Genomic DNA, 14,866 nt, shown 5'->3' with positions numbered 1-14,866 from the left:
TGCAGCGACAAAAATTTTAAGGGAAGGGGGACTTATACACTGAAAAATACGGCACATATCTGCACCAAACCTTTACTTTTCTGTGCCAAAAGGCACTTTTGACTGCTCCAAAAGCTGCTCCAAAGTGACCTCAGCCAGTCACTGTGAAATTCTATGGGCCGTTTTTATTGCCTGCGATTTTCAGCGTATGAACTGGGAACTTATTGACGAGGTTCGACTGTAGATTGGTTAGATTGCATTACGAGGGAAATGTTTTAGATTTCTTGTTTTGATTCAGTGTACAGTAGAGCCTCACTGATAGGAATCTGAGAGTAATGTGAAAAATATCTGTATTGTCAAAAAATGGGTAGAATTCATATCCTGAAGCAAGGGATAATGCACTCACATAAATCTGTTCACGGCTGCTGAGAGTTTAGTCGTGTGACCACTGCTCAATGCTCGAGGTGCGTACTGTGGGACTAGCAGTCATGGCGTCAGTGATGTGCAAGCCGTACGCTATGCTGCTTTGTGCTCACTTTTGTGTACTGTGCAACTGGGAATCGCGATGTCAGCAATGTGTGGGCCGTTAGCACCGTTCAGTGCTCGCGGTGCATGCTGCATGACTGGCAATAGCAGCGCCAGCAGTGTGCAAGCCACACGCCACCACTCAGTGTTTTTAGTGAGTACCATATACTGCGGAACTGGCGATTGCGGCGTTGATGATGTGAGGGCATTGCTGCTGTGGGTGCAGTCACAGTTCCCATGTTCATATCCGTAGTGGAGTGAGAGAGTGTTTGGGACACCTGAAATTTTGCACATTTTTCTCAACGCTCTTCAGCCAGGGAAGTTTACGAATTCATGTCAGCCGTGATTGGATCACCTAGATTCTTATGTATTCTAATTGTTTCAATTCCGTGTTGACATGATCATGCTGCCTGTTTCATTTTTTTTTTGTTAGCACTAAATCTAACCATTGTGTTCATTCATAGGGCACTGCTGCGAAATGTGATGAGGTGCTACATGTTTTTGCCACTGAAAGTTTTCTAATTCAATGCTCCCAATAATTTTTGGGAACTTTCACTGCGAGGGGGGATACTTGGCTATAAAAAAAAATATAAATAAGCAATGGCGTATACATTGAGTGTCGTATAGGACTTATACCCTTGCCAAGAGCATAAAATAAAGTGCACTTACGGGGAGTGTGCTTCAGCCCCTCGAATGCACTTTATGCTATTATGCTATGCGGTGATAAATGAAAAAAGCAGAGTGTGCTCGTAGATACAAAAAATGGCAGCTGGCTAAAAACTAAATTTTTCAAAATGGCAATCTGTAAGCGTATCCTTCAGAATTATGCTCGTTTAGAGCAGTAGAGCTTAAAAAATGAACATAACAAATTTTCGGCCACGACCGGTAAGCGTCCGGCGCTCGTTCAGGGCTACATTCAAGATGACTGTCAACAGCACGTCGGATCGCAAGTTCAATGTCTCGGAATGGGTGATACAGGTGTGGCGGCTGCAGCGAGGCAAAATTTTCAGCTGTTCCACGCGATGTCGTGGTGCGACTGTTTGTGAAGTGCAGGATTTTGCTGTACAGTGACATTAGAATGGTGTGCTGTGGGACCGCAAAAGCAATCACGATGGCAGTGCTAGTGAGGATCACGGTGCAAGTGTGTACGACTGCAGTGACTAATACTTTTCGTTTTGGAATGTGCCCTCGGGCACACCCGCACGCGGCGGCCGATTGCAGCTGACGTTAAGTGGTGGCGGCTGGATAATGCTGTCGCTTCTACTATTAAAACGGAAGCTTATGTGACCCCCAAGTTTTTTGTTTCCGATGCGATGTGGGGGGGTCGATTTACATTAGAGTCTGTTTACAATCTTGTAAATACCCTCTAAGTGTGTTCTGTGAATGTACTCCGACCTGAGTGCACACTTTGGCAAGTACACTTACGTTATGTTGATTAGCTGTGCCTGAGTGCACTTTTAGCAAGTGGCACTCTTTGTAAGTGCACTTCATTTTGCACGCTTGACAGGGATGTAACACCAACTGCAAGTAACCCCTTCCAGCTCGTTCATAAAACTTTGAAAAACTTTGATAGCATTATTACAGCTAGGGCATTCTCTATTTTGTAGTAAAGCATGCACATAAGTCTTGTAATGTGTCAAAAATAATCCGTTGGAAAAAGCCTTGCTATTGCTGTCCATCTACGCAGAGCAAGGAGGGACGAATCGAGGCTCTTACCAACATGTGCCAGAGGATAGAAATGCTCTTGGTTGACGCCCATCCATATACAGACCAGAGGAGGGAGCCCAGCTCAGAAGGTGAGAGAGGTGTTTTCCAAACGGCTTAAGTTTTTGTGTTTTTTTTTGTTTGTTTCTCTGTGATGTTGCCAGCAGTATTACGAGATGGGTTGGAGATGAAGGCACTGCTACACTGCCATTGGCGATTTGCATAAGCACATCTCTAGCCTAAGCTCGTGGCTCAAATTTCAGAGACATGGTGCTTGGTCCTGACATTTGTGTGGTGCCTTGTTTGGCAGTGGTGCTTGCTTACTTTGTCTGGAATAAATGACAGTGTGCCACTGTTTGTGGTTGAGACTAACTGAATACATAGGACTTGCTTCTCAGATTGTAGTGGTGCTAATAGACTGGGTGTAAAAGAGGCAGGGAAACATTCCATTATGGACAGGTCGGGCCATCGCATTTTGTGCAGCAGGTATTTGGTCACAGACTGCGGATAGCATATTTCAGAGCTGTACGCTTTGTATGGAGCAAAGGGAGCCTGAGTAGTGATGCTAATGAAGGGGCTTCAGGCATGCACATGTCTGCAGTATAGAGCACTGCACGGACCTACTTTTTGAGGCCCGGGCCCTCTGTCTTCATTATCTTTTATGTCCTGGGCCCGACCCTACAGAAGGCCGCTGTTGGCGCGGCCATGTAGGCATGTAGCTCCCACCACCCTGTCAACTTATGGGTGAAAGGAATACAAAAGACTGTGGGGCATCTCATGCAGCAGGCACTACAGCCTTGTGGAAGTTTCTTTTCTTTCGGTGAATCACAAGTACTTCAATGTGCACATATAGTGAACAAGTCCGAAAAAAGTTCACAAATCCACTGTCATTGCATGAAAAACTGCTGCTGCAAGACAGTTCTATGCAGCTAAATCCCTGGAATATTGTACAATGTGGCATATAAGTGCTATGAAATTAGGACAGGGGTCATACAGAGCCTTCCTCTAATATAAAATGTATGTGCCTAGAAACAAGCGGAAAGGTTTAACATTCGTTTAACACTACAGAACAAAAGATTACAGGTTCATGTGCCACCAATGCAATGTAAGAAAATAAGATGTGAAGTCAAAAGGTGGAAGCACTGCTCTACAATTGCATATTTTTGTAAAAAAAAAAAAAAAAATTGCCGGGGACTGCTGCTTCAGGCTGATGCACCTTTCATTCATCACATATCCTGTAGCACTGAGATTTCTTCCTCTGCTGGCACCATAGCACCCTTTTGAAAAGTGCTGCAAGTTGATTGATTGTGTTCTGATGTGACTGCCACCACTGCAGTACATCAGTCATGTGACCTTTGATGTGGTACTGTGTAGATAGGTGTTCCTCTATTTTGTTATTGGCTTGGGCACTACTTCTTCATTGCACCATTCTTGGAAATCATCCACACATGTGCAATTGGCTGGAGGAGCTAAGTATTCTTCAAGGAGAAGGCTGCCTTTAAACACCAACTTTTTTTTTGTTTGTTTCTTGAGCTATCTGAATGAAATGTTCTGTATAGGCTCATAGCGCAAACATTTGAAGGACTACAAAGTTTCTTTAGAGCTGTGCACACTCATTCTCAAGTTACGGGAGCATATCAAAATAGTTCACATTTTTGCGTTGTACCAGGCCCGGAGAATTTTCAAAATGTTTAAGCGCTGTAAAATTTATTGTGGTGATTCCTAGATTGGTTCCGCAGGGCAAATATGTACTTTTCCAAACATCGACTTTTTTGAGGTTTTTCGGCTTTCAAAGCCCGCGTCCCTGCTTAACATCACATTCTCTCGTCTCATTCTGGGACACCTTGTGGATGACAAGTTTCTGGGACTCGGCTGCCGCGATGGCTCAGTGCTAGTAGCACTGGGTTGCTGACCCAAAAGACACAGGTTTGATCCCGGCTGCCGCAGTCGAATTTTGGTGGAGGCAAAATTCAAGTGGCCCGTATACTGTGCGTTGTCAGTGCTCGTTAAAGAACCCCAGGTGGTCGAAATTTCTGGAGCCCTTCACTATGGCATCTGTCATAGCCCGAGTCGCTTTTGGGACATTAAACCCCCATAAACCAGTTTCTGGGACACATTGGGGATGACATGGGGTTATATAGTACAACCTTGCAAATGTGCACCCACTTCTAAACATGAAGCTTTCATCGATCCTTTGCAAACTGAGTATGTCATTTTGTCCTCAGTTGCAACCCTTAGTGCCTTTTTCATCAACATGTCGTAAGACAGTGACCAGTTTGAAAACAGTTATTGACACTGATGGGCATGACCACACAGTGTAACGGCACTGAAAACAAATTTTATACAGGAATCTGGATAGTTGGATAGTAGTATTGGCGACGAACATGAACACAGGCGGGAATTACTGCGCCCACTGCAGGACAAAAACCTCTCCTATATTTTTCAGATTTACCCGTTCCTGTGCGTGCCGTGGCCACGTTACCCCACTAAACTTCGTGATCTCATCCACCCTCTGATTTTTTGCCACCCCCTACTATGCTTGCCTTGTCTTAAGGAAATCTATTCCATTCTCCGTTTACTAACTGCATTCCTTAAAGTCCCGTATTCCAATCATTCTAGCAGGTTAATAGCGGCTCTTCAACGCCACTTGCCATCATCCTTACTAAAGTTCTTATAAATGACAGAGTGGGCTTTTTTTTTTTCGAAGGAAACGAACAGGTTGGATGGCAAAACCATGCTTTTTGTCACACTGCAACGCAACGAGTTTTTCACTTGAGTGCATCACGGAATTGACTCAAAAAAGAAAAAAGAATATAACACAGTGTTAATGAAAAAAGTGCAGAGGAAAACAAGAAATATGTCAGCGGGGTTGCTTGATATGGGTTCATTCTGTGTTACTTTTTTGCTTGGTCAGTGCCTTACTTCCTCATGAAATTTTCATCCTGCGGGGAGTTTCCCATTGTTAAACAGCAACAGAGCATGACAAAAAAACCATGAGGGTGCTGAAGGACATTCACCATTTGACACTTATGTCACAACAATGATAATTTGTGCGATTTGTTAAGCCAGTTATTCAGATAATTTGAAGGCTGCTGTAGTTCTTCCACTTTACAAGCATAGTGACTGCTGTGACCCAGGCTTTTATGTTCGATCTCAGTTCTTAGCATCTCTAATACAGGATTGGAAAAATTGGTTGCTAAAAAATTCTGAGCCCGTTTTGGGCAAAGTGAAATCATATCTCAATAGCTACGTGCATCTAGACAAAGTAGTTTAACATTTTGATCTGTAATGGCTCTATTTAACAGCTACGTGCATTCATGCATAGCCATTGATAGCCGTATTTTTGTTGAGCAGTACTTGTTGCTGGGGCTTCTCATCTCGGCAAACTGTTCGCAGGCTCCCCACGGGTAGATCAAAGCCATTGTACTATTACTATTTTTTCTTTAGGTTAGCAACTTGGCATATATTTTTGGCGCATTCCAAAATCCCTATAGACGTTGCTGACGCTCCGTACCTTTCAAAAGCAATGCACTAACCAAAATTAAAACTCGGATCATCTAACAGTGATTTTCTCCCACATCTCAACTCTGTATACAGCTACTGGCAATAAACACAACTAAGAAGACTAGTATGTACAGGTGCCGTCAGAAGTAAATGGAAGTCAATATTAACAAAAAAATTTAATCATTGCCCCCCCCCCCCCCCCCTCTAATTTATGCATCCTTGAATACATATGTACAGCCTAATTATGATGTGCGAATTGCACTGTGCACCAACAAACATGGATCATTATGCTTTAGATTTAAAGAAATTAATTTTTTTTTTGTCAAAGTCGCCTTCCATTTACTTTTGACGGCGAGTGTACATCCATGTCTAGACACAAGCGTATCAGGCCTATTGAGTAACATATCTGCCTTGATAGTAGTTTTATTGTGTAGGTAGAGTAAATACCTTGACAACACATTGTAAATACCATGAAAGGGTTACCGTATTCACTTGATTCTAACTTGGCCTTGATAGTAATGTGCACCTGTTTTTCACGCCGCCGATGGCAGTAGGATGTTGCTGATGTAATTTAGTTTTCTTACTTGATCCTAACATGCATGTCATTTTCAGACTATTTTTTGCGGAAAAAAAGTGCGGCTTAGAATCGAGTAAATACAGTAACACTGCCGGCATTGTAAATTAAGTTTTGGAATGCAGCTGTGTTTGTTATGAACATAGTATTAGTCATTCATGTTTCCTTTCCTTGGGGACAGCCGTTTTTTAGCAATGCGGCAGGGGCTAGGCAGGAAAGAGAAGGAAGTGGGCTCCTTAGCACTATAGCCGGATACAACTCAAGAGCAAAGTGACTTTTCCCCATCAAAGGACCTCCTTCCAGCAATGCAGGGAGTGGCCAATGAAAGGGGATAGCCCCCTCCTTCCTGAACCAGGGATAGTCCCCACCTTGCATTGTCACGCTAGCAGGTTCATGAGAAATGGGCAGATGCCATTGGGTGGAAGGGGAACTTTTGACGCAGAAAAGTGACTTCATGCTTGAGTTGTATGCAGACTATAGCCACCCCCACACTCTCTCTCCAACTTCTCCTTTTCACCCCTGGCACCAACTCCTCTTTTTCACCCCTCAGTGCCAGCTGGACAATGAACAATCCTTTCTCCGTGACTTGGGGACAAAAGCCTGTCTCCTATTCTTTCCTGCCTAGCCTCTGCTGCTATGCCATTAGAGCTGTCCCGGAGTATAGTTAACAGAAGAGGGTCTGCATGAAGTTCATTTTGCTTGTATTTTTAAAAAACATGCAGGGTAGGGGCACACATGTCTCTGAGTAAAGGAGGGAGAACGGAAAGCTCCCTCCTTACTGCAGTGCTGATGCCCCCCCCCCCCCCCCCCCCCCTCATATCAACAAACATCTGCTCCCTGAAGAAGAAAAATGGGGTATTGAGTTAGCTCATTTCCACAAAGGCAGCGGTTTCTTTAGCTGCCAGTTTCGGCGCCTAAGAAAAAGGTAGAAGTGATGGGGGTGCTTTGCTTGCTGCTCACAGTGCCTATAAGAAATTCCACGAGGGGGGCAATTTGTGGCTTTGTGGGGAGCGATCCCCCCCACGGATCCGCCACTGGGTGGGCACTGTAAGTTGACATGAGAGACACTGCATGTTTCTCAACCTTTCACTGAGGGAGAAACCTGCATGAACACAGCCACAGCCCAGGTGGACATAGTAGATGACCCAATGGCATGCGGCTCGATCTACCTGGCATGCATTATCATGCAGGCTGCTCTTTTGGTGTACCCAATGCCTTATGACCTCGAGTGTACCGGAAGCTTGGAAGAAGGCTAACATTATCTTAATTCATAAAAAAGGAGATGTCAAGGATGAAAAATTACAGATCGATCAGCTTACCGTTCGTTGCCTACAAGGTATTTACTAAGGTAATTGCAAATAGAATCTGAACAACCTTAGACTTCAAAATGATCATGCAGGCTTTCGTAAAGGATACTCGGCAAGAGACCATATCACTATCAATCAGGTGACAGAGAAATGCGCAGAATATAACCAACCCCTTTATGTAGCGTTCATTGGTTATGAGAAAGCATTTGACTCAGTGAAAATCTCAGCAGTCATGCAGGCATTGCGGAATCAGGGTGTAGAAGAGTCATGTGAAAATACTAGAAGATATCTATAACAACCGCACAGCTGCCATAGTTCATAAAGTCAGCAATAAAATTCCAATACGGAAGGGTTCAGGTAGGGAGACATGATCTCACCAGTGCTATTCACCGCCTGTTTACGGGAGGTGTTCCAAGGCCTGGATTGAGAACAGTTGGGGATAAGAGTTAATGGACAATACCTAAGTAATTTGTGATTTTCTGATGACAATGCCTTGCTAAGTCACTCGGGAGATGAGCTGCAAAGCATGATCAATGAGTTAGACAGGCAGAGCAGAACGGTAGGCTTTAAAATTAACATGCAGAAAACCAAATTAATATTGAACAGTCTCACAAGGGAACAGCAGCTCACAATTGGTAGTGAAGTGCTGGAAGTGGTAAGGGAATACATCTACTTAGGGCAGATAGTGGCCGCTGATCCGAATTGTGAGAGGGAACTAACGAGAAGAATAAGAATGGGGTGGAGCGCATATGGCAGGTTCTGTCAGATCATAAATGGCAGTTTACCAATATCCCTCGAGAGAAAAGTATACAACAGCTGTATCGTACCAGTACTCGCCTATGGGGCAGAAACATGGAGGCTTACGAAAAGGGTTCAGCTTATGTTAAGGACAACGCAGCGAGTTATGGAAAGAAAATGATAGGTGCAACGTTAAGAGACTGGAAGCGGGCAGAGTGGGTGAGGGAACAAATACGGGTTAATGACATCCTAGTCGAAATCAAGAGGAAGAAATCTGCTTGGGCAGGGCATGTAATGCAAAGCCAAGATCCTTAAGGGATTCAAAGAGAAGGCAAGTGTAGCGGGGGGCTGCAGAAAGTTAAGTGGGCGGATGAGATTAAGTTTGGGGGATACAGTGGCCGCAGCTGGCAAAGGTCACGGTTACTTGGAGAGACATGGGAGAGGCCTTTACCCTGCAGTGGGCGTAGTCAGGCTAATGTTGATGATGATGACTCTTAGTGCCGCACGCACTAGTTTTGCACAGGTTGGATAGCTTGTGAAGTGCCAGAAGTGTGAGCTGCATATCAAAATTTCCTTCACCCCCCTTCAGACTCTGTGATGTCATGTATGCACACATATGGCACAAGCTTATTCTTTCTTCTTATACCAGTTGCTTTCCCATTGCCATCTTTCAAATCTGCATCTCCATGCTTATTAGTACTGTATTGGCCTTTGGCTTTTCCAGCTAGGCCACAGCAGTTAGAAGGGCCAAAGGGAAGCCTGCTTTGTTCAGGCAGTTAATATGGTTTGCATAGCTAGTTCTTATACATGTGTGCAAGCTGACTGCTATCCCTCATTAGGTTAGGTTTGGATGAGGAGTGGAATCAAAGCTTCAGTGAGCAAGTGCCCAATGAATTTGGTTGTCTTCGTTGAGGTGGAGGACCTCATCTAGGAAAGGAAGGGCTTTTTCAGGCACTTGAAGAGTAAATAAACTGAGGGACCTTAACAAGTTTGGAAGCACTCAAGATTTTTGTGAGCGGCAGACTTGACTTCACCTCCAGAACAAAGTGTCACTGTGACATGAGAACTATATAATATCCAAGGACAGTTATAAATTTGTGGTCACTGGTCAGGGATGCTGAGAGAGGGTGGTGAAACATTAAAAGAAGCATTTTACTCAAGATTAAAGAACACTAGAGCCAGTGCAGATTCCTCTCCTTTTAGAGCGCAGCTCTTTGGCGTCCGTTCCTGGGTTTCGCGTCGTCGTCGGTCTCGTAACCAGCTCCGCCCCCCTTTCATCCCCCCAGCGCTAGCAGCGACCGACTGATACCGCTGGATGCCGCTGACGCCGCTAGAGAGTCAAGATAACGTGACTGCATAGAACACCGTCGCCGCCATGCAGAAAGAGGAGGAAAGGGTCCCCCCCCCCCTGTTCTTGTGTGGCGGATAGGGTGCTCTTCAGTTGCCGACGCGCCGGTTATTTCACGTAGGCCCCGGCACGTCGACGAATACGTGACCACCTTCCCACGGCTAGACCTGGTTCTTAGCGCTGCGGAAGCGAGGGTATCATATTGTTTGTGTCGGCATCGGCGGCGTTGTCCCTGAAACCAACTCCGCAGCTGGGGTTGACTCACTATCGGCGTCAGCGGCATCAGTCAGTCGCTGCTATCTCTTCCCTCCTCCCTTTATCGTGTTGTCCGCTTGCTGCGCGCGCTTCTGCCCCCATCGTTTGCCGCTGGGTGTACACGCCGCCCCCCTCCCCCCTCTTCCTGCGAAAAATAAAAAAAAAATTCTGTGATAGCGTATACATGTGTTGCTCGATTTCTTTGCCTCAATCTATCGAAAAGGTGAAACAGCTTATTTGCTGCGCTCAAATTTCGCATTAGGAAGTAACGTAATCGTCGGTAATTTTTTCGTGTAACATTTAGTATCGTACTACCTAACCAAAATTGAAGTCAAGTAGCAAATCAGTAGCACTAGAAAGCTATCAACTGTAGTTTACTGGCATTTTGGGATGAATCTTGTCCTGAGCCCTCATTCAGTTCATGCATAACGGTGAACAGTTCTTCATGCAGTAAAGCAGTACACAATGAAACAGTTCCTCACCATTCACTCCTGCCAAACTTGTCTAAACCTGTGCATGTCACGTTCTGTGCTGTTGACTTCAGACGAGCCATCTGGAACAGTGTGGCTTAAACGAATTTGAAGGATCTTGCTGGTGGGTGTTTGCCAGCTACCTCTCTTCTTTATTTTTTTTTTTTTTTTGTGACGGAACAGCGCAAAACACTGGGACAAGAAACAAGCGCTGTCTCTTGTCCCGGTGTTTTGCGCTGTTCCGTCACAAATGAATAACCAACATGCCCAAGCTGCTGTCCTGGCTACCTCTTTTTGTTACACTAGCCTTTCGAAGGACAACCTGACTTGTGCATTTTCGCTGCAGCTTGAGTGTAGCCAACAGTGTGATGGCATTTCATTTGCTTTGCCTGCTTTTATGTCTCCATGTATCTTTGTTCTGTCCAGCTGACTGCCATATTTTCTATTGCTAGACAGCAGCCAGAAAACTTGGAAAAATTCTAATGCAGAAAACCTTGAATAAAGATAAAATGTCTGTCATCTGTTGAAAGTGTCACTAGCTACATTCCCAAAAGGTCAGCTGGGACTGCCACCTGCGGACAGTTTGAGAAAACATCTTGGGGCTGGTGGTTGTTCTCAGCATTTTGGCCCCTCTTACCATGCTCTTTTCTTTGCCAGCTTTAATAGCTTATGAGTTTTGTAAATTTTGCAAACTTGGTAGCTATGGCCATGATCCTTTGAAATGGCCATGAATGCTGTGTAAGGCAGTTATGCAGTCTACACAAAGATATCATGCAGAAATGTTTTACCCAAGTCCTCTGTAGTAGATGTGGAAACGACTAGATTTTTACTTTCCTCTTATTTTTTTTTTCTCCTCTTGCACAGCATCAGGGGGCTTTGATGATGTGTGTGCTGGCATGGAGCTTGATGGAAGTAGCCCAACAGTCGACCCCACTGGACTGCTGGGGTCATACACATCCAACACTGAGATGACACCGGTCTCTGACATGCTCAAGGAAGCCGAAGAAGCACTGTACTCTCCTGAACGGCAGCACAGCCCCCTGCTAGAAGAGCTGGAGTTGAGTGGCACTGTTCAAGTGCCAGAGGAAACACCCGAGACTAGTGTTGCTGTTGCATGTGAAAAAACTGATGACGTGCAATGAGCAGGCTCAGTTAGGTTTTGGATGTAGATTAAAAGGAATTGGGTTCAGAGCAGAGCTGCTTTCGTTAGCCTGCTAATCAGGGCTCTACATTTGCTAAATGCTCTTGGGCTTTAGTACAGCATGTATGCCAAGGCAACTATTCTTCTGACCAATTACATGCTTGCTAATGCTATGGGGCGCCTTAGATAAAAACAAGTTTCCTAGTTTTTTTCTCTGTTTTCAAGGTGATAAACTAACTCTGCAGCTACAGATTTGCGTACATAGCTTTAGCCTTTCAAAAGTTTTGAAAATACTTTTAATCACTGTGATCGTTGAAGCTTTGTATGAGGCAGGGAAAAGATTGCATGTTGGTAATGTTGGCTGTGAGTGTAAATCTTATTAATAAATGAAGTTTTGTACATACATAAAAACAGTGCCCTGTTTGCCAATTGTATATACCGGGTGTTTCAGCGAACATTAAAAAATTTTCAAGCACAGGCTTTTTGGGGTAAAATTATGGCTTTTGCGGCACAGTATTACCAGTGTTAGTGAACACCAGAAAATCAGTGAATCATCTTAAGTAGTAAGCTGATTAATTAATTTTTAATAATTAACTTTTTAACTAGTAGAGTTAGACGATTAGTTGCATCTAGAGGTTTGTAGCCGGTTGTTAGTAAAAGCCATATCAGTTTTTAGAATTTCGAAAACACCTTTACCCTCACCGCTGTGGCTCGACAAAATTTGGCTGCATCGTGCGAAAATACATGCGCTTTCGAAAGCATGCAGGCAAAGCAACCCCTCCAGTGCACGTAACTAGTTGAAAAAGCCAAATTTTGTGGAGCCACAGCGCCAAAAGTTATTATGTTTTTGAAATTATAAAAACTGCTATGGCTATTACTAAAGACCAGCTACAAATTTCTAATTGCAACCAGGTGCTTAACTTTACTGGTTAAAAAGTTAATTATTAAAAATTAGTTCACCAGCCTACTACATAAGACGATTCACCGGTTTTCTGGTGTGTGCCAATACTAGTAATTCTATTCTGCAAAAGCCATAATTTTACCCCAAAAAGCCTATGCTTGAAAATTTCTGGAAGTGTTCGCTGAAACACCCGGTATACTAGATGGCCATCTGACAGTACACATTGACCTTATGAACTCACCATCATATTTTGTGGAACCTTGCAAGTAGTGTGAGTGTACAAGTCGAATTTGCAGACACTCAGTGTAGTGTAGTAGCTTCTGACTTTAACGGTACAACTTTGAACTTTAAACTTTAGGGTTCGAATAATAGCGGATAAATCACACGGGGGAAAAAAAACTGAATAACGATAACAAAAATATTGCTTTGTATTCTGGAAAGACTACATACGTCTTCTTCCGACAACTCCTCTTATCGCACTGGTCCCGCACACCCACCTTTTCGGCCACAAAACCCACAAGACGCTTCTTCTCCCCCCTCTGCACGTGCGCATGGTTAGGTGGCCACGTCCCCCACCCCCACACTTGCACTGTGGCCAGCATCTGCCATTCGGGAGAGGGACCGCTCGCGGGCTTGAATAGAGCCAAACCGCCATTTGTTGTCGCCCGCCTGGCTCCCATCTGTGTCACTGCCAATTAACGGCGCCGTGCTTTCAGTGTCCTTCTGTCCGCCGTCTTTTCGGTGCCGCCATTTGGGTGTCTCCAAGATGGCCATGGTTTCTGCTGCCGTCTGTATCTGATTTATTCCATGTTCCCACGTGTTTGCGTTTCTTCCCAGGGAACTGCTGTTTCTACTTTGTTTCTTCACATGTAGTTTAGTAGGTCACTCTCATGCTTGCTGGTGTTTGTCTGGGACTCTGATGCTGGCGGTGATGGTAGAACTGAAGGGTGTATTACAGGGAATACGACAAAATTATTCAGGTTGAACTATGCTGCATTTCACAGTTTCACTTACTAGGAGCACAACCGAAAGTTGCCAGATTTCTGATTCACCCGGGCAAGTTTCAACTTTCCTAGTTTATCGCTGTTCCAAGTAGGACTGTGTTTTGTTAACTCAATCGCCTTCTATGATGGAACCGAAGAAAGAGCACTTGTATATGATGATTTTTTAGGTTTAAAAGTACATGAAATGAGTCTAAAATTCTCAAGCATTTGCAGCAGTCTTTCAGTAACTTTGCTTGTTCCCACACAACAATTTTTCGGTGGTTTTAAGAGTTCAGAATAGGTGGAACTTGAGAAGAGAACTGTGTGCTCAATGACCACACTGGGTGAGGAAACTATCATTGCTGTGGAAAAAAAATTTTGCTCGAAAATGATCCAGTTATATTTACGGACATAGAAGGCACACTACTGATTGAATAGCTACTGGTGCAGAAAATTGTGCTCAAGTATTTCAAGTCGGGAAAGTGCTATGCTGACTGATGGGTGCCTCGCATTCCAGCAAGTAAGTGAAAGTACGTCCTCAGTAAATTGTGCGTAGAAATGCTTGGCAGATTTAGTGGAAGCAATGCGAGGCATTTCTGACTTTGTTATGGGTGGCAAGACCTTGATTTACCAGTTTTGTTCCAAGAATAAGCATCCCATGGCACTATGAATTTTTCTAGCGGGAAGGTCTACCAACAAAAGTGAAGTAGCCCCAAAGTCTTGGAGAGAAAATGATGGCGGCTTTCATTGACAAAAGTGCTCAGGTTGCAACTGTTCCTCTGGAGGAACAGGAGAATGTTGCTGTGGTGCACAAGAGTATGCCTACCAATAATTTTTTGGCGACCTGCAATGGAAAGTGGCTGAAGACGACTGCAGAAGGTCATCTTCCAAGATTCCTCAAGGGGTGCGCACATCCAAGGCAGCTTTTCAGATAATTCCTTTCAACTTTTAAACCACCCGAATACCTCTACCCGCCCAAGAGGTGGCCCGTATTCACCTGACTTGACTTGGTGGTTAGGGCCCGGTAACCCTCGTTGGGATGTTGAATCAGATTCTTGGGGTAGTGATCACTGCCCTATTTTTATCTTCCTCATTCCTTCGCGTCTACGGAAAGTACGCCGCAGCGTACGCATAACATCATGGGACTCTGTACGCGCTGACAATCGTTTATCTACATTCAACCCGTCTTCAGCAGTGTCTACCCTCTCTGATGTTCTCGCAACTCATACTATTACCAGTACTGTAAATGAAGGCGACCCAAACCCGGACATACACCTCCTGAATCTGTGGGCTCTTCGTCACCAGGCCGATCATTATGCTTCTCGCAACCCTGAGGACCCCTTGGCTCTTCCCTCTCTTCACCGAGCTACCGCCCGAGCGCGGCGTTATGCAAAGCAACTAGGCAGGAAACGCTGGGCTGCATGGTGTGCCCGCCTG

The 14,866-nt window shown here is 44.6% G+C and overlaps 1 protein-coding gene across 6 annotated transcripts in view; it reads left to right on the top strand.

The window, feature by feature from the left end:
- Tsc1 (tuberous sclerosis 1 protein hamartin) overlaps nt 1-11,956 on the top strand; it is an 85,731-nt gene extending 73,775 nt beyond the window's left edge. For all 6 annotated transcript variants that reach the window (XM_089583196.1, XM_089583194.1, XM_089583195.1 and 3 more), the window contains 2 exons: nt 2,192-2,300; nt 11,269-11,956. In XM_089583196.1, coding sequence (XP_089439322.1) covers nt 2,192-2,300; nt 11,269-11,546 — 387 coding nt within the window. In that variant the 3' untranslated portion in view covers nt 11,547-11,956. The remainder of the gene's footprint in view (nt 1-2,191; nt 2,301-11,268) is intronic.
- Nucleotides 11,957-14,866: the final 2,910 nt, after the last annotated feature.

This window comes from Amblyomma mixtum, chromosome 3 (assembly GCF_055824585.1).
Source record: "Amblyomma mixtum isolate Tamu chromosome 3, ASM5582458v1, whole genome shotgun sequence".
Classification (NCBI taxonomy): Eukaryota; Metazoa; Arthropoda; class Arachnida; order Ixodida; family Ixodidae; genus Amblyomma; species Amblyomma mixtum.
This window is presented reverse-complemented; position numbering and strand designations above follow the sequence as displayed.